This window comes from Pelophylax lessonae, assembly GCF_965119305.1.
Source record: "Pelophylax lessonae genome assembly, chromosome: 1".
Classification (NCBI taxonomy): domain Eukaryota; kingdom Metazoa; phylum Chordata; class Amphibia; order Anura; family Ranidae; genus Pelophylax; species Pelophylax lessonae.
Genome location: NC_138768.1, coordinates 235,448,744 through 235,468,305, shown reverse-complemented (window position 1 = coordinate 235,468,305; position 19,562 = coordinate 235,448,744). Strand labels below are relative to the sequence as shown.

The window sequence follows — 19,562 nt, the reverse complement described above, 5'->3', positions numbered from 1 at the left end:
CGATCCGCGTGTACACCTCGTGCAGAGAGGAGAAGTAGCTAAAGTCCTTGTCCTGGGGATGAAGTACCCGCCAGGAGTCAATAAGGAGCTGTGATTGAAGAGTCTTGCGGTAGTGCTTCAGGAAGGAGAATGAGTGGGAGGAGCGACCATGAGAGGTGTCCAGGAGTGGATCGGAGCAGACATTGAAATCTCCGCCAACGATCAGGGAACCTTCCCTAAATGAGGCCAGGCGTTCAAGTGTCGTGTCAATAAAAGTGAGTTGACCCGTGTTGGGGGCATAGACAGAAGCAAATGTGTACATCTTACCCATGATCGTTCCCTTCAAGAACACGTATCGGCCTAGGGGGTCTACCAGGTGATCCACTGGCTGGAAGGGACAAGCCCTGTGGATGGCGATAGCCACGCCCCGTGATTTGCTAATCGGGGAGGTGCTGTGAAACCACTGTGTGAATAGGTGGGTGGGAAGCTTCGGGAGAGAGCTAGGGGTGAAGTGGGTCTTCTGTAAGAGAGGTTGCGCTTATGCGGAGAGTACAGACCACGGACATTGTATGATATTACCTTAAGCGACGCCATCAGTTGACAAGAGGAGGGGGAGGATCCACAGGAGGCAGAAGGCTCGTCTCAGAGGGCGGGGCAGCGGGCAGATCCAAGGCGGCAGGCATGGCAGGGGACCGAGAGAAATAGGGAGGAAACAAAAGTAAAAGGCATGAGAGGTCAGGAGAGAACATGTAAAACACAAACATACAGGGGCCACTACAAGTGACCAACAGAGCTCGCCAGTAGGCGAAAAACCATCTAAGGGTCCGGCCAAGGGTGGGTTCTCCGAGGGGGATACAGCCCGGGCCGGAGCCATCGTCCAACAAAGGGGACTATAGAACCCGTGAAGGTAGGGCCTACTGGGGGGCATCATGGGCCAACCACAGAGGTGGAGGGGAGGCACTGCTCCCTAATACAAATGGGGGTACAAGGGGGGACGCCCACCCCGCACCCACCAGCCCTGCAAAAATGTGTCACCAAACCCAGGGGCAGTGAAAAGAGACCAAGCCAACCATACCCCAGTCAGAAACAGTCCCACCCAGCACAAGTCCAGGGCAACAGGAACAGGGGCCCGAGCCAGGGGGCACCGGGGGCAGAATCAGCAGGGACAAGGAGCTTCAGTCAATGGGAGGGACAGAGGGGGAGATGCAAAGGGCCATCTCGGCCGCCAGTCAGGGAGTCGCTGCCGGTGGCTGCACAGCTGTGGAGCGCGGGTGGTTCCACTTGCGTTGCTTGCGAGAGGCCGTCTGCCAAGGCTGGGGCAGAGCCAAAGCAGGGAGGTCGGAGACATTCCTCCAGTCGGGAAAGTCCACAGGGTCCAGGGCGGACAGGAACTCAGGGAGATCATCCTTGATGCGGAGGGTGGCCGAAACCCCATTCCTGGAGGCCTGAAGGTAGAATGGGAAACCCCAGCGGTATGTTATGTCAGCAGCATGGAGGGACTCCAGGAGGGGGCGCAGGGCCCTGCGTTGCATCAGCGTGCGACGAGACAAGTCTTGGTAGAAATATAAGCGGGCACCATCAAATTAAAAAAAGGGCTTGGCGCGCATTTTCCGCATGATACTGTCCTTAAGAGTGAGCTTGCAAATTATTTCTCTTGGATTGTCCACATCTTGTGAAGGGGGTCGCAGGGCCCTGTGAGCCCTGTCTATCTCGATTGGAGCAGTGGCAGGGAGTTCCAGGATGGCTCGGAAGACATCAACCAGAGTGGGAATGATGTCTCTCGGCGCTGTAGCCTCAGGCAGACCGCGGATGTGGATATTACCGCGTCTGCTGCGGTTCTCAAAGTCATCAAGTTGACTCAAAAGGGCCTCTATCCTCCTATCCTGGTCCACCCACCGGGCCTGAATCTGGGAGATGACAGGAAGGGCAGCATCCAGTCTCTGTTCCACCGTTTCCAGACGGGACCCTAGGTGGGATGTGTCAGTTTTAAGCTGTGCAATGTCCTCCTTAAAGGCAGTTTCCACCCTGGTTATGAATCTGTCCAGGTCTGCTTTAGTAGGCAAGGCCCAAATATGCTTCTTCAAATCCCCATCACAATGAAAGCTAGCTATCTCTGAGCCCCCTCCCTGGGACTCCTGTGGGGAGGGGGGGGGAGGTGGAGGGGAGAGGTGTACTCACTGACCGCTGTGGAGAAAGTCCCTGTAGGCGAAAAACCATCTTGGATGTCCGGGCCTCTCTGCCCCGGGTCTCGGAAAGAAGGAAGGAAGGCGTCCCTGCTTAGAGCGATCGGGTCGCGGTGGCTGTGAGGCGGTCCGGCGGCGCTGGGACATCACTGGGTGAGTTTTGTGAGCCGGGGGATCCCGGGTTGCTGAGTGAAAGTAGCGGCGGGTGCGGAGCTCAGGCAGCATGCGTCCTCACTCCTCCATAGCCAGGCCACGCCCCCCGACAAATTTGTTTTTAATATGGCCAGACCCCATTTGAGATTTTATCGTAGATTTATTGATGACATTATTTTTATTTGGGAGGGTTCTGAAGCCTCTTTATTTGATTTTATGCGCCATCTTAACAACAATTTTAATAATATTAAACTGGATTTTACTTGGAGTGACAAGGAGGTTCACTTTTTAGTTGTATGGATACAGAGAAATGCTCTTAGTTTTACTAAGAAAGTATACTTTAAAGAGACTGATAGGAATAGCTATCTAGCTATCCAAAGTGGGCACCACCCTATATGGTTGAAAAACATCCCGAGAGGTCAGCTAATGCGTATAAGGCGGAATTGCACATTTGATAATGACTACCTTATGCAAGCTGATGTCATTAAAGAAAAATTTGTAGACAAAGGCTACAAGGAGGAGGTTCTGGATAAGGAAATCCAGAATGTCCTGGCCACCTCAAGGGACTCCTTACTCGATCGTGGAAATGGGAGGGCCCGAACAACGAACAATAATACACATGAATGGAGTTTTTTATCCAACTTTTCAAGTGACTATCGCCATTTTGAGTCCATCTTCAAGAAACACTGGCATGTTCTGACTATGGATAAAACATTGGGGAAAGTATTACCGGAGGAACCCTCGTTTATTTACAGGAGGGCATCCAATTTTGGTAATCAGGTGGTGAAAAGAGTATTGGACCCACCAAATGTGTCTTTTTTCCCTAACAGGACGGGATTCGTTGCATGTGGCAGGTGTAGAGCCTGTTTCACTGCTCGTACAAATCCAAAGAAAATAAATCTGTTTAAAGTCCCGGCCATCAATAAAGAATTTAAAATTAAAAAAGAATTTAAAATTAAAAACCTAATCACCTGTAATACTACTCATGTAGTGTACGCATTGATGCCCTTGCAATATGATATATATTGGACGCACGAAACGCACTTTAAAAAAACGCGTAGGTGAGCACATCACGAATATTTTAAAAGGTGTCAGGGAACATAATGTATCGGCACATTTCAGACAGTTTCATCAAAGAGCCCCCAGGAGCTTGCACTTCTGGGGGATTGAAAGAGTGACTCCATCATGGAGAGGTGCAAACTGGGTGAGAGAGCTCTCTAAATGCAAAACCAAATGGATCTTTTTAACTCAAGCTTTGGATCCTAAGGGGTTAAACATTGAGCTGGATCTCAATTGTTTTATTAGTGACTCTTAAACTGAGATCCAATCCCCTCTTGTTAGGTTTTAATCTTACCCAGTTTCATCTGATATATTTTTTAGACATTCATACATTCATATAATTTTTAGATATTCATATCTTGTATCCATATTCTTCAATAACTTGAATTGAACCTTAGTGTGCATTTTATATGCATCCTACATGTATTTTTTAATTGAGCGCATATCCCCTTTTATCAAATGCACATTTTTTTTATTTTATTCCAGCTTTATGTACATTATTGTATTTATTGTCCTCATCTGTATGTTAGAATGATGAATTTTATCATGACTTGTATTATGGCTTTTAAGATCGGCTCGGCCTCCTGCATATCGGGATTAGGTCGGGCGTAGTTACTATATGTTGTAAAGCTTTATTTTAATGTTTTAACATGGTTGCAAATTACCTATGTAACAGTTAGATCGTATATCTAATTTAATTTAGTTTTTGCCCATATTGGTGTATCGATGCACAATATGGCTGTAAGCGATCGGTATATGCTATGTGGCCGATATCGCTAATTATGGAGCAGGAGTAGATGATGAGTAGAGGCATCTAGGTCGGCCTTTGCTGACAGTCCTCGGTATTCAGTGTGATACGAGCCGATGACCACTTCCGGTACTCGCGCACCTTCCGGTCTCTCCGGAGGTGGGCGGGCAATTAAGGTCCTTACTTAATGGGACTGCCGTGCCGTATAGCCATGCCCCCGTGAGGAAGTCGAAAATGACGAAACGCGTCGGGGCGTGGCTATACGGCGTCCACTAACTACTGCTCGTTGATGGGGAAGGAGCTTCCGGGCGCTCGGTTAGCATAGCGGGACCGCGAATATAGCGCACCAGACTCTGGACCCACCAGCTTCTTTTTGCTGTTTATGATCTACATAAAAGTGAGTGTGATGGATTTCTTTGAATAAAATTGCCAAAACGTTATTACGCTATGGGAGTGCTTTCTATTTTGTCACCCACACACTGCCAATAAGAGGAAGAGTCCTTGAAGGATCCGGGATTGCCAGGAGGAAGGCGATTTATCCATATTGTTTAACCCATGCTGTTTCTGCCTAGTCCATGAGAGTGGTCAGGCATTGTGTTCTGGTGAGTGAGCTTTTTGGCCATACCCCAGCACTGGTGGTGGTGTTACCCTATGGTGGTCCTGTTATCAGCACACTTTAAGGATCCTCTACAGAGTGTGGTCTATTGGATACTTGTACTTATCATTGGACACTTGAAGCACTTTTTGCACTTTCTTACAGGAGGTTTATTATCCCTTCATTGCGCTACTAAAGTTCTATAGGAATACTTTTGGACATTATTTCTGTGTTGAATTTTATCTATTTATGAAGAGCTATCAGCGCAACCAAAATGTGACTTTTAAACGTGCACAAAATGTAATGTGCAATAAAGTGAATATTCAATGAAGAGACCGAAAGCATACACTCACTGTGCTCACACCTCACAATACGAATTCAAATAAACCAATAATAGTGATGTGCCAGTCAAAAAATGATAACCAGTGATTGGATAAACTTAGAAGTCAGTGTCCATATAAAATAAATCCGTAAATAAAATAAACTCCCAAGTGATCCTGTGTAGAACTTTCAGTGAACTGTGCACTCCCACCACCAAGTGAATTGGTCTCTCACCTCCAATTCAGACCCTATCACGGGAAATAACAGCGTGGTAGTATACACAGGGATCTCCAGACCACACAGGCTATACAGAACCTTTATACCTGCCAGAGCGGTTACCATATGCAAAGGAAAGAAGATCTAGTGCTCTCTGATTTTAATAGGCAAACCAGCTTTATTGAATAACAGGGACCGTATTTACAAGGATGGCGCTCCACAGCGCATATCAGTCAGCAGAGACAGGAAGACAAACGGCATCCAGCACGCAGGCTCCCTACCCCTACCCCTCCCTACCCCTACCGAAGAAGTCAACGCTGATTGAGCGCCGACGCAATGCGTCTAGGGGGCAGAGCCTGCGTGCTGGATGCCGTTTTGTCTCTGCTGACTGATATGCGCTGTGGAGCGCCATCCTTGTGAGTACGGTCCCTGTTATTGAATAAAGCTGGTTTGCTTATTAAAATCCGAGAGCACTAGATCTTTCCTTTCCTTTGCATATGGTAACCGCTCTGCAGGTATAAAGGTTCTGTATAGCCTGTGTGGTCTGGAGATCCCTGTGTATACTACCACGCTGTTATTGACCCATGATAGGGTCTGAATTGGAGGTGAGAGACCAATTCACTTGGTGGTGGGAGTGCACAGTTCACTGAAAGTTCTACACAGGATCAGTTGGGAGTTTATTTTATTTACGGAATTATTTTATATGGACACTGACTTATAAGTTTATCCAGTCACTGGTTATCATGTTTTAACTGGCGCATCACTATTAGGGATTTAATGTAAGCCTGGAGGGGACCGCATGTGAGCCTCCATGTCTCAGCCGCCCCCAGAGCAAAGCGAGGTCTGGGAGAGGCTCTTAGATCTATGGGCAGACCGCATTGTACCTTCAGGGGATGAGGAGCGACTGCGAGTGCTCACCTGTAGCGTGGCCACCTAGTCAGAGCGAGCTGGAAAGGAGGGAGCCGGCACCATCTTAGATTATGGTTATGAAGATCTGAAGTTGTGTCTGTTAATGAGCATCAGAGAAATGGATTTTACGGTAAGTCAAAAATTACATTTTTTTCTAATAACAATTATTTTTTTAAATTTATTTCATTTTAATTAGTTTTTGTTTGGTAATTTTTTTAGTGTCACATTAAAAAAAAAAAAAAAAAAAAATCTGCAATGCTTTGCTTCTGAGTCATAATGTTAGTGTTCTTTTAACCACTTGCCGACCGCCCCATGTAGCTGGGATTAGACACAGCGGGAGTCAGACTGCGGGAGGAGCGGACTCGATAGCTGCCGGCCTTCTGCGATCTTCAGACACTGACAGAAGAGCCGCTTACCTATGTAAACAAAGCAGGCGGCTCTTCTGTCACAGGCAGAGATTGTGTGTTTTAGCTTAGCACCTAAACACCTAAACACCCTGTCATAGAGCACTTCCCCCCCCCCAGTCAGTAAACACAAGTAGGCATACATTTAACACCTTGATCACCCCCAGTATTAACCCCTTCTTTGCCAGTGTCATTTATACAGTAACAGTGCATATTATTTAGCACTGATTACTGTATTAATGTCACTGGTCCCCAAAAAGTGTCAAATGTCAAGTTAGGGGTCCGATCTGTCCGCAGCAATGTCAGTCCCGCTAAAAATTGCTTATAGCCGCCATTACTAATAAAATAAAAAAATTAAGTCCAAAAATCTGTCCCGTAGTTTGTAAACGCTATAACTTTTGCGCAAACCAATTAAAATGTTTTTTGCGATTTTGGTACCACAAATATGTAGCAGAATACAAATTGGCCTAAACTGATAACAAAAAAAGTAGATTTTTTACATTTTTTTATTGGGAATATTTTATAGCAGAAAGTAGAACATAGGGTGTGTTTTTTTTTTTTCAAAATTGTCGCTATTTTTTTGCAAACTCTAAAAAACGCACAGGTGATCAAATACCACCAAAGGAAAGCTGTATTTGTGGGGAAAAAAGGACATCAATTGTATTTGGGTACAGCGTCGCACGACCGTGTAATTGTTAATGTAACGCAGTGCCGAATCGCAGACAATTGCCTGATCATTAAGGGGGTAAAACCTTGCGGAGCTGAAGTAGTTAAATAAGACCAGTAAATATTCTGGGAATGCCCAAAGCTGAAAGAATTTTGGAAATTGTTTTTACAGATTCCTCTACCAATCACTGAAGTGTTTCTTGAAGAAAACCTTGCAACTTTCTTATTGCAATGAATTGAAATGAGAATAATTAAAATTTTTCTAAGGGCCAGGATTTTGGATAATATTGCCCTCTCTATTAGAGTGCCTAAAAAGAGAGGTTTCCACAGGCGGGCGGAGGGGAGAAGTGGGTTTGTGAGGGGAGTTTAGGTGAGAAGGCATCCTTTGTGACCTTGGGGTGGGGATGTTGCTTAGGTGGAATAGGGGGATGTAGTAGACGGAAGGCTGGTTGGGGTTTGAGATCTCCCCCCCCCCCCCCCACTCTGGGGTGGCTGACTTACCTGGTTTATTGTTTTTTTGTACTTTTTGATGTCCAATAAATATATTTTATATTGCAAATAGTAGCTTTTGAGGTGCTTTATCCTGGTGGGGTCTTTTTCTATAATTAGTAAGTTTCGTTTTTAACACCTTGCATTGATGATTTTGCACAGTTGTTCCCATGTAGCGCCACCTTCCCTGATGCACATATAAATAAAAATATTTATTGGTATTGAAGACTCTTTTAATGAGTGATGATCATCAATTTTATTTTTACAGAAAACTCTGCTGTCAATATGTGGAATGATATTGAAATTTTAGCAAATGATGACACTGGAAGCTGCCGTTTGAACATTGATTCACGGCAAGAAAGTGGCACAGCTTTATATCAAGTGGACACGCTACTTAAAATTTCATCAACTGAAAAGGTAAGACACTTTATGTAAAAAGCATATAAAATATCAAATCTAAACCTATTCTGCCACCCTTATTTATTGTAATAGATGTAAGTCTGTTTTCTAATGAACCGACTGCAATTCAACCCGTAGTAGGCCCTGCTGGGCACGTGTCCTCTTGCAATCTGGAAATTGAAGCAGCAATTTTACTGGAGGGAAAGAGGCTACAGTAAGTTGGAAGCAGCCACTGTATGGGTATTCTGTTACCCATGCAAGCTGTTGTGGCATACAAAAGCTGGCACTGCAGCTTTGTCCATCTTCACAGTTGTTTTGTGGATGGGGGAAATCCAACACTGTAAGGCTCCCTTAAATTTCTACTTTCTTTTTTTTTTTTTACTATATTGCAAACGACAAAAGTTTCAGACCTGTGGCTGCCATCAGGTACTGTAACATGTATATACCCAACTTAAAAGTAATGGGACAGATTAACAATCATAAATCAAACTTTCACTTTTTAATACTTGGTTGCAAATCCTTTGCAGTCAATTACAGCCTGAAGTCTGGAACGCATAGACATCACCAGACGCTGGGTTTCATCCCTGAGGAAAGGAAAATGCTGCTCCAGGTGTATAGTGTGTGGTAATTGCCAGGAGATAGGATATCCAATAGAGTGCTGGCCCCGGCCCGCCTCCGTGGGAACACTTGTAGAAAAATAAATAGCCGCACATCCAGGGATTCCAATAAGTTTTAAATACCTTTAATTCCAAAATGTTGCAAGTGATGACACCAAAGACACCAACATAAAGTCTCGTAGACGCGTTTCACACATACATCTTGTGCTTAATCATTGCAATGACCGTAGCTGACTATAGATCTTAAATAGACCGCCCCAATGAAAACGGGTGTACCGGGGGCATTAATGATCAGCAGTTGTGCACAACTTAATTAATCACCTATCCTCATCCCAAAAGAGCATCTCAGTGGTGATTTGAATATAAAAATCAAGCTGAAGGTCCAACCCATCGTGTATACCCTGAACTCCCCCATACACACAGACATGGACCAACAATCACATAGAAAAACGTTTAAAAAAACGTTTAAAAAACGTTCAAAAAAACGTCTAAAAAATACCAATGAAAATCATTGGAAAAAATGTGAATACATACAACGTAACAAACAGAGAAGAAAAATGACTATAACAAATAAAAGAACCAGATCCCTGGTGATGCTCTGCCAGGCCTCTACTGCAACTGTATTCAGTTCCTGCTTGTTCTTGGGGCATTTTCCCTTCAGTTTTGTCTTCAGCAAGTGAAATGCATGCTCAATCGGATTCAGGTCAGGGGATTGACTTGGCCATTGCATAACATTCCACTTCTTTCCCTTAAACTCTTTGGTTGCTTTCACAGTATGCTTCGGGTCATTGTCCATCTGTACTGTGAAGCGCTGTCCAATGAGTTCTGAAGCATTTGGCTAAATATGAGCAGATAATATTGCCCGAAACACTTCAGAATTCATCCTGCTGTTTTTGTTAGCATTCACATCATCAATAAATACAAGAGAACCAGTTCCATTGGCAGCCATACATGCCCACGCCATGACACTACCACCACCATGCTTCACTGATGAGGTGATATGCTTTGGATCATGAGCAGTTCCTTTCCTTCTCCATACTCTTCTCTTCCCATCACTCTGGTACAAGTTGATCTTGGTCTCATCCGTCCATAGGATGTTCCTGAACTGTGAAGGCTGTTTTAGATGTTGTTTGGCAAACTCTAATCTGGCCTTCCTGTTTTTGAGGCTCACCAATGGTTTACATCTTGTGGTGAACCCTCTGTATTCACTCTGGGGAAGTCTTCTCTTGATTGTTGACTTTGACACACATACACCTACCTCCTGGAGAGTGTTCTTGATCTGGCCAACTGTTGTGAAGGGTGTTTTCTTCACCAGGGAAAGAATTCTTCGGTCATCCACCACAGTTGTTTTGCGTGGTCTTCCGGGTCTCTTGGTGTTGCTGAGCTCACCGGTGAGTTTTTTTTTTTTTTTTCTTTTTAAGGATGTTCAGTTGATTTGGCCACACCTAATGTTTTTGCTATCTCTCTGATGGGTTTGTTTTGTTTTTTCAGCCTAATGATGGCTTGCTTCACTGATAGTGACCGCTCTTTGGATCTCATATTGAGAGTTGACCGCAACAGATTCCAAATGCAAATAGCACACTTGAAATGAACTTGGGACCTTTTTATCTGCTCCTTGCAAATGGGATAATGAGGGGATAACACACCTGGCCATGGAACAGCTGAGCAGCCAATTGTCCCATTACTTTTGGTCCCTTAAAAAGTGGGAGGCACATATACAAACTGTTGTAATTCCTACACTGTTCACCTGATTTGTAGCTGGATGCGGCAAGGCCGCGGCTTTACCTTGCCACTATAGTGAAGTAGAATTAAGCAAACTTTACTGTTAAACACTCTTCAGGGTCCTTCTTGGCACCCCTTTTCCCTCCTCTTCAGGGTTCTACACGGCACCCCCTTTACTCTGACGCACTGTGTGAGCTGACCGTTTATCCTCTGACTTCACTGGAATGGTCCCCCTTCCTGGGCAGACCCTTTGGCAAGACCCCTGGTACTCAGACACTGTTTTTCCCGGAAGACTCTGCCAGCAGCTCCACTGTCAGCTTTACAGAATCCTCTGCAGCTCGGCTCCACACCTGGTTCACTAGGCCGACCACCTTCCTCGTGCAACAGTAGGAGAAACCGCGATCAGCCTCCTCCTGGGACACTGCTTCCCGCCAAAGACGCCCTGTCACATGTCCCCTCAGCTTTCATTAGCAATCCCAGGATGCACTGCAAGAGGGCCCTCCCACTGGGACTCCCACAAAAGCCAATGTGTCACTGGCTAGCTTTCCTCCACTGTCCAACAAGCTCCCCTTTTAGATGCAGTGGGGACACTCCCTCAGACCCAGTGAATCACATCTGGGAACATGAAACGGGCAACCTAATAGATCAGGCACCCCTGATAAGCAGATAGAGCATAACAATTTAAACCTAGCACCTGACTAGGGAGGGTGTTACATCCACCCCCACCAAAATGAGCCATGTCCTATTGGCTCTGGGGCAGCCACCCCCTACAAAAATCCTACCAAAAATTTAGGAGTATCCCACAAACCTGGAACGGGGGAAAAGGGAAGAACAAATGTACAAGAAATAATTTAGGTGAAAAAATATATATCTCTCTATACAATATAGTACAAAATGAGTGCATTTGAGGCAATGCACCCCCCACCAAACAAAGCCTGCTCTAGTGAGGGGATACAACATCCTAACTGTCACTAGATTCTGCACAAGCTGAAAAAGAGAACAAAAGGGTTAGGCACTTCATAAGTACATAGTTGCACAATCTCAACTCAGGTTGACGAGAAGACCCTCTCATCCAAATCCCTGACTAAACAGTCAGCTTCTTTTGTAGTCTTGACCCGGCGATCAGGTGGTCCTGAGCCCTGCCACTGACTACCTACAATAGTCCCTCTTGCTTCTCTCCACAGGAGGTTGGCTGCTGGAGCCTTAGTAGCCCAACAGTCCCATGGGTAAGGAAAAAAGAGAATCTCTTCAGGGGCCCCTGACGGCACCAGGGCACCCCCCACCAAATTCTTGGTACGCCACCCGTCAGCTGCCGATAGAATCCCAGGTCTGGCCCATTGACCCAAGAAGTTCATCTGGAACCCTGAGGTAGAAGTTTTTCTTCTCTGTATTTGTAATTCGGGACCCTGGCACGATGGCCCAAAGGGTCTTCTGCAACAAGAACTTGGAAGGTTTCTTTCAAAGTATTCCAGAGAGGTTTAGTCTTCTAGGTCTAAGTCCACGGGCTGTTAGCGCCCTTTTTGTCTTCCCAACTCCTTCTGCAAGGGTAGAAGGGGAAGGGGTAGTGGAAAGGGGACATATGCCTCAACAGCAACTGAGCTTGAAAAAGATTTCTTCTCTTCCTGTTTAGTTCACGAACATAGGCTAGCCAGCCTTATCTGATATATATATATATTTTTTTTTTTAAAGTTCTCCTTTAAATGTAGAAGTCAGGATGGGGAATCCTTACTAACTTTCCATTGTCATCTCGGATGCGGACTGACCAGGCCTGGCCAGATTTGTTTGGGTGGCGGACCTCCGCTCAGTCCAGGTAGATTGACCGCCCGTGGTTCCATTGGGTTTTTACTAACTGAAAGGTCTTCCACAGATCCATCCTGGAGGAATTTCTGTATGGATTAGAGACAAACCGCAAATCCCATATGGCTTTGTCACACCAGGATTCTTTTTTTACTTCAATTTCCAACATAACCTCCCATGGAGCATAGGGGTAATCGTACCCATACTTTCTTCTGCAGCCACCGCTGCATCCTTGAAAATCTGGGAAGGGTTTTCCGGTTCCCTCTCCCAGCTGGAGAAAATGGGCTCTCTTCCAGCTTCAAAAGAGAATCATAGTCCTCATTTTGGTCCCAAGCCCAGGCATAGTTCTTGGGTGGAGTTAGGCCTGGAACCCGACTGGCATAGGCCTCACAGAACAACCCCAGACTCCTGGTACGCTGCGCTCCGACTTGCTCTGGTAGTCGCCATCTTGTTTCTCCGCACATGTCTCCCTCTGTCACACCCGAAGGCTGAAGTCATTTATAGACTTTCCTTCCTGCTCTCGATTAGCTGTGTGTGAGCGGCATCGCCAGCCACATCTCCTTATTGGCGGTGGCTTCTCCTGCTAGGCATAACTCTTCAGCGTGCACTTTCCCGCGCGGTGCAGTAACTCCTCCAATGCCGCTCTCTCAACTCAGCCGACATGGAAGTCACTGCAAAGCGGACCATGCCCCTCACCCGACACGCATCCACTCTTCTTGCTTGTAACAGGCCTTCAGCTGTACCTCCATCACATTGAGCCAGCTGACCCTCTTTGCCAGTCCGGAGAATTGTCCTGCTGTCGTACGCACGGGTAACAGTTCTCTTCCCAGCACATGTACAAGCAAGGCCCACCATACTGTATCCGAAAAATGTCCCACTGTCATTAAATGCATGGCCGACAGTTTTCTTCACAGTATCCACACTGCCACTACATTATTATTATTATTATTATTATTATTATTATTATAATACAGGATTTATATAGCGCCAACAGTTTGTGCAGCGCTTTGCAATTTGAGGGAAGACAATACAGTTACAATACAGGAGGAATTGGAGGGCCCTGCTTGTTAGAGCTTGCAATCTAGAAGGGGAGGTAAACTGAAACAAAAGGCAATAACCGTGGGGGATGGGCTGATGGCGAAAATGGAAGTATAGTTGTTAGGTGTGGGTTGGATAGGCTTCTCTGAAGAGGAGGGTTTTCAGACATCACCTAAAAGCTAATAGGGTAGGAGATAATCGGACAGATAAGGGTAAGGAGTTCCATAGGATTGGAGAGGCTCTGGTAAAGTCCTGGAGGTGAGAATGGGCAAAGGTGACGAGGGAGCTAGAGAGCAGGAGGTTTTGAGAGGAACCAAGAGAGTGATTAGGTTGGTATTTTGAGACTAGGCTAGTGATGTAGCTGGGGGCTAAGCTGTGGATGGCTTTGTAAGATGTCGTTAATATTTTGAATTTAATTAGTTGGGTGAGCAGAAGCCAATGGAGGGCTTGGCAGAGAGGAGCAGCAGACACTGAGCGATTGGTAAGGTGGATGAGTCTTGCAGCAGCGTTCATGATGGATTGATGGGGGGATAGCCTATGTAGAGTAAGCCAATGAGAAGGGAATTGCAGTAGTCGAGGCGCGAGATGACCAGGGAGTGAACTATGAGCTTTGTTGTGTCTTTAGTTAGAAAGGGGCATATTTTGGAGATGTTGCGGAGGTTGAGGCGGCAAGATTTGGACAGCGATTAGATGTGGGGCTTGAAGGAGAGTTCATAGTCCAGAACACCACTTAGGACCTTGGCATGCAGGGATGGGCTGATAGTAATGCCATCGATATTGACAGAGATCAGGGGAAGGAGCACATGGAGGAGGAAAAATTATAAGCAAGGTTTTGGATGGATTGAGTTTGAGGTAGTGGTGTGACATCCAGACTGATATATCTGATAGTTAATTAGTGCTACATGAGGAGACTGAGGGAGAGAGCTGAGGGGTGGAAAAATAGATTTGGGTATCGTCAGCATAGAGATGGTATTGGAAGCCGTGGGAGGCTATCCGCTGACCCAGAGAGGAGGTGTAGATTGAAAATAGGAGGGTCCAAGAACAGAGCCTTGGGGGACCCCAACAGAAAAAGGAAGGGGAGAAGAGAAAGTAGAATTGTAAGTAACGCTAAAGGTGCGGTTGGATAAGTAGGAAGATAACCAGTGAAGAGTACAGTCACGGAGAACAAAGGTGTGGAGTTTTTTGAGGAGGAGGGGATGGTCAACCGTATCAAAGGCAGCAGAAAGGTCCAGGAGTAGGCGTACAGAATAGTGTCCATTGGCTTTGGCAGTTAGTAGATCGTTTGTCAGTTTTAGGAGAGCAGTTTCAGTGGAGTGTTAAGGCCGGAATCCAGACTGAAGGGGATCAAGGAGGCTATTCTCAGCAAGGTGGTCGCACAGTCGGTTGTAGACCAGACGTTTAAGAAGTTTGGATAAATAGGGGAGCAAGGAAATAGGTTAAGATTGGTTGGGTAAAGTGAGGGCTTTTTAAGTATGGGGCTGACTAGTGCATGTTTTAGAGAGTTGGGGAAGATGCCAGAAGAGAGGCAGAGATTGAAGATGTGGGTTAGAGAGCGTAGAATAGGGCCAGAGGGTGAATGTAGCATTTGCGAGGGAACAGAATCCAGAGGGCAGGTGGTTAAGTGGCAATCGCAAGTAGTTCAGCAACCTCATCTATAGTGGTGGGGTTGAATGAGGGAAGTAGTGATTGCCCCTGTTGGCATGAAGCATGTTAGAATATTTATACTGCTCTGAATATAACCGTGTCTATTTATGTCCATAAGCAAAGATCTGTGAGGTAGGAGAATCTCAACTTATTTCCACAAATAAATATGTAGCAAATTCTTTTTATCGATTTTTAATTCATTTCTTTTTAAAAGCATATACCAATCTTAGTGAAAACAGTCTACAGTATGGAATATATAAGAATATTTATTCACAAGACATGTATTCACAATAAATGATCAGACTTGAGATGATGCAAAAAGATAAGTTTACATAAAATACAAACTTAAAACAATGAATGCAATGTGATATGTTGCTCAATAATGAAAGTAAAAATAAAGCAAGATTACGTTTTCCCCAGATATAGTAGAAACCATATTTAAATGTTCTATATAATCAGACCACAGTTGTCTGCGAATTGCGAAGTCCGACAGTCACCCCACTGCAGATGGAGCGAGAATAGGCCATGCAAAACGTGAGACTAATATGCCAATATGCGCTAAATCTGATATTAATAAAAATGTATAAAAAGCAAAAATCCGCTCTTAGAGAAAAAATCTACATATGGTTAATACGGCTGGGACTGTAATCTCGTTACCCTTTAGCATGAAATGTAAAACGTATAAGGAAGAAAATAAATTATAGTAAATAATATCAAATAACACAACAAGGTATATTTACCATATTTAAAATAGCTGCTAGCTTAGAATGGTCGTTACCAGAGTCCTTAAGATGGCTGCCTTCCCAAGATGGTGGCCAGTTAGGGAGGAGTTTTGTTTGGCTTCCTTCCAAGTTTCAGATACATGATGGATCAAGATGGAGTCTGTATAGATGAGTCTATGCATGGCTGTAGTAGTGTGTATGTTGTATGTGTAATGTATGTTGTGTAATGTGATGTGTTTCTCTCTCATCTGGGTTCTCCTTTTTATATGGTATTGAACAAAGGACTATTCAAATTACCATAAGTTAAACCCAGAGGGAGTAACTTCATCCCCATTGGTTGGGACAACTTAGTCATTAACTGGTGAGGTCATTGGGTGACACCTCTTGGTTGACCAGTATATTGTATATTAAAACTATAGGATTTCTCCATTTAAGAATATCCTAAAACATAAAATCTATCCATACTATCATCTATTACATGTCCATTTAATATCCATCATGTATCTAAATAAAGATTAAATCTGGTAACACCATATATTTATATTGGAAATTACTTTTTCACCGAAGACTTCAACTAGTAACAGTCAGTCACCAGAGATGGCAGTTTTGTGTTGCTCTTAGGTTCAGTATAACAGCATTATTTACCTACAAATAAACTTTGAACCTTCTATTGAGAAAGAGCTTACAAATCCAGACCTTCTAGATCCTTTGGCAAGGACAGAATAGTTTTATGATACTTTATTACAATTTACAAAGGTTTACTGAAGCCTTTCTTTCTTGACATGTAGTGATGAGTCATCAATATTAGTTAAAGCTAGAATTTAGCAAGAATGAAACCACTTTAATATATAAAGATTAAATACATACACATATATACTTAATTGTTAATATCCTTTTACACATAGGATTATAATATATCTGTAAATCTTATTTTTAAATGGGTTAAAACACAGAATATTTGACCAGTGTTTTATGATGACCACACAGACAAGATTACCTTGGTATAGTGTCAGCTAGACTTTATCTAAAGAAAGTTAAAGCGGAGTTCCGGGCACAGAAGTCATTTTTTAATAAACATACCCCCGGGACAGTCAGGGCTAGCACATTCCACAATGGCTAGCCTCTGATCTGTCCCGGTTCGCACTTACCTTTTAGAAGAAATACTTATAAAATTTCTTCCACAGCGTTTCCATCTCTCTTGTGGGCAGCTGAAGCCGGCGCGGTCCTCTTCTGTGTCTTCTTCCGCGTCTTCTTGTCCCAGAATGCGCTTGCACCGGCCCCTCTCGTCACTTCCGGTGTGGCGCCGCATTCCTAAACCGCTTCTGGGCATGCCCAGAAGCTGTTTAGCAGGGGAATGCGGCGTTGCCCGGAAGTGACGAGCGGGGCCGGTGCCGTCGCATTGATTCCTGGGAGCGATGACTTTCAGCTCCCAGGAATCATAGCGAGACAGGAAGTGACGGGGTGAGCCGCGGCTCAGAGGGAGGAAGTACTCTGAGGTGAGTATTTACGATCTTCAATTAAAAGGTGAGTAAACAAACAAAAAAAAAAAAATAACTATCCAATTCCTTTTCAGGTGATCTCGAACTAGCGGAGGGGCACAAAAAAAAATATTGTTTTTGTGCCCGGAACTCCGCTTTAAACAGACTATTTATTACCTTAGCTCAACACAGCATGTCTGTTGAAAAATCTCTTGAATAGACACCTTTCCTAAATGGAAGTTTGAACTTTTAGTGACCTTCTACAACATGGATGCCACTGCTCAAAATTTCTATGTAAAATAGAATATCTATATATGACTATGCCAAAATTCAATTTTTCTTTTATTTAATCTACCCAATAATTCTGACAAGCGTAAAGCATGGAAGGTATCAGAACAGTAATGATTTCCTCACGAATTGTATCAATCTTCTGTTTGAGGTGGTTGGCAATCTCCTGGGCAGTGAGTGAGTCAGTGGGAGGAGGTAGTTGTGGACGGAGTAGAGAATTAAAGGTAGCGAATAGTTGCCTGGGGCGGGATAAAAAGTTGTTAATGAGAGTGATAAAATAGGTCTGCTTGGCAGTGTGGAGACTGGAATTGTATTTTTGGAGGGCAGATTTATATTGGTTGAAATCTTTCTGAGACCTAGTCTTACGCCACAGGCGCTTAAGAGCACGGCTATGCTTTTTCAGACTTCTAGTGTTCTCTGTTTGCCAAGGTTGAAGGGGTCGGGGGCCTGAATCGATGTGTAGTGAGGAGGACCAGTGTGTCCAGGGAGGCTAAGAGTGAAGCATTGTAGACAGAAGTGGCTAGGTTGGTGCAGGACAGGGGTGTGATTTTGTCATAACGGTGGTCGGTAGCAGAGTATAGAATAGAAGGGTTGAGATGGCGCAGGTTTCTGCGTGTAACTGTAAGGTAGCTGAAGGGAGAGGAGGTGGAGGAGAGGGAGAGAGTGAAACTAATATACCCTCCCTTTTAGATTGTAAGCTCTAACGAGCAGGGCCCTCTGATTCCTTTTGTTCCAAATTGTAGTGTAACTGTAATGTCTGCCCTCATTTTGTTAAGCGCTGCGCAAACTGTTGGCGCTTTATAAATCCTGTATAATAATAATAATAATAATAATAATAAGGTAGTGATCAGTAGGAAAGGGTTGTTTGAAAGGTTGTGTGGAGTGCATAGGTGGGAGAAAACGAGGTCAAGGATATTGCTTTCAGAGTGAGTAGAAACATGTATCCATTGCTTCAGGTCAAAGGAGGAGGTTAGACTGAGAAATTTGGAAGTGACAGGAGGGTTAGTATTAATAGGGATGTTGAAGTCGCTGAGAATGATTGTGGGGATTTCAGAAGAGAGAAAGTAGGGTAGCCAGGCAGAGAAGTCGTCAAAGGTCGATACAGGTCCAGGGGGGCGGTAGATCACAGCTATCCTTAGAGAAACAGGGGAGAAAAGACAAATGCAGTGTACCTCAAATGAGGAGAGAGGCAGGTGGGTGAAGTACCTGAAAGGTGCTATGTGGGGCTAGAAGGATCCCAACACCAAGTCCAGAAAAGACCACCTTGGGATAGGGCAGCAGAAGACGTGGTGTCGAATTTGTGGAGCCAGGTTTCGGTGATGGCAAGTAGATTAAATGAGTTTGTGATAAAAAGGTCATGGAGAGCGGTGAGTTTTACAGACAGATAGGGCATTCCAAAGGGCGCAAGAGAAAGGGAGTCTGGTCATGGGAAGAAGAGAGATGGGAGCTAAATTGTGCTGATTGCGGCTGCGGCCAGAGGGTGCAGGGTAATGGGCGTGTTGAGTACAGGTAAATGATGGAGGCCCAGGGTTTGGGGATATGTCTGCAGAGGTTAGGAGAAGCAGAAAGGTGAGGGTGGTAATAGGAGAGTGTGATTTATATGAAGGGACATGCCCCAGTGTTCTGGAGGTTTTGTGTGCGTGTGGATTTAGAAATAGCAGGAGAGGGTCAGTGCAGTAATAAGGAGATGACAGAAGTGAGGGTGATATATATAAACTTTGGGGTGGAGAAGAGTGGTGAAGGAGAGCGAGTTTAAGGATAGAGGACACTTTTGTCAGAAGAAGTGGTAGAACGTGCATGTTAGAAGGAGAAAGAGCTGAAGGGGTAAATAAGGTCACCTGTAGTCTGTATGGTGTTTATCTCCGCCTTTCCTTTGTTCATTCACTTTGTGCATTCGCTGAAGTGCAGAGTCAGAAGTGTTCCCACTTGTAGAAATAGCCCCCACTTTGAGAATGAGCCCCAGCAGCAAACGTGCCTTCCCCAAGAAATGCTTTCTTACAGTTGTATTCAAAATAATTCAACCTCCCCAATGCTGTAAAGGGTTTTAGGGAATTTAGTGTACATTTGTAATTTGTATTCAGAATGAAATCCTACAAGGACTTCTTAAAGAACCATATGCAACTAAAATGACATCA

The 19,562-nt window shown here is 44.6% G+C and overlaps 1 protein-coding gene across 1 annotated transcript in view; it reads left to right on the top strand.

Annotated features, from left to right (window-relative positions):
• Positions 1-19,562, top strand: part of KNTC1 (kinetochore associated 1) — a 792,142-nt gene that overhangs the window by 24,407 nt on the left and 748,173 nt on the right. Inside the window, exon 2 of the mRNA XM_082256649.1 lies at positions 7,991-8,139. Coding sequence (XP_082112775.1) covers positions 8,008-8,139 — 132 coding nt within the window. The 5' untranslated portion in view covers positions 7,991-8,007. The remainder of the gene's footprint in view (positions 1-7,990; positions 8,140-19,562) is intronic.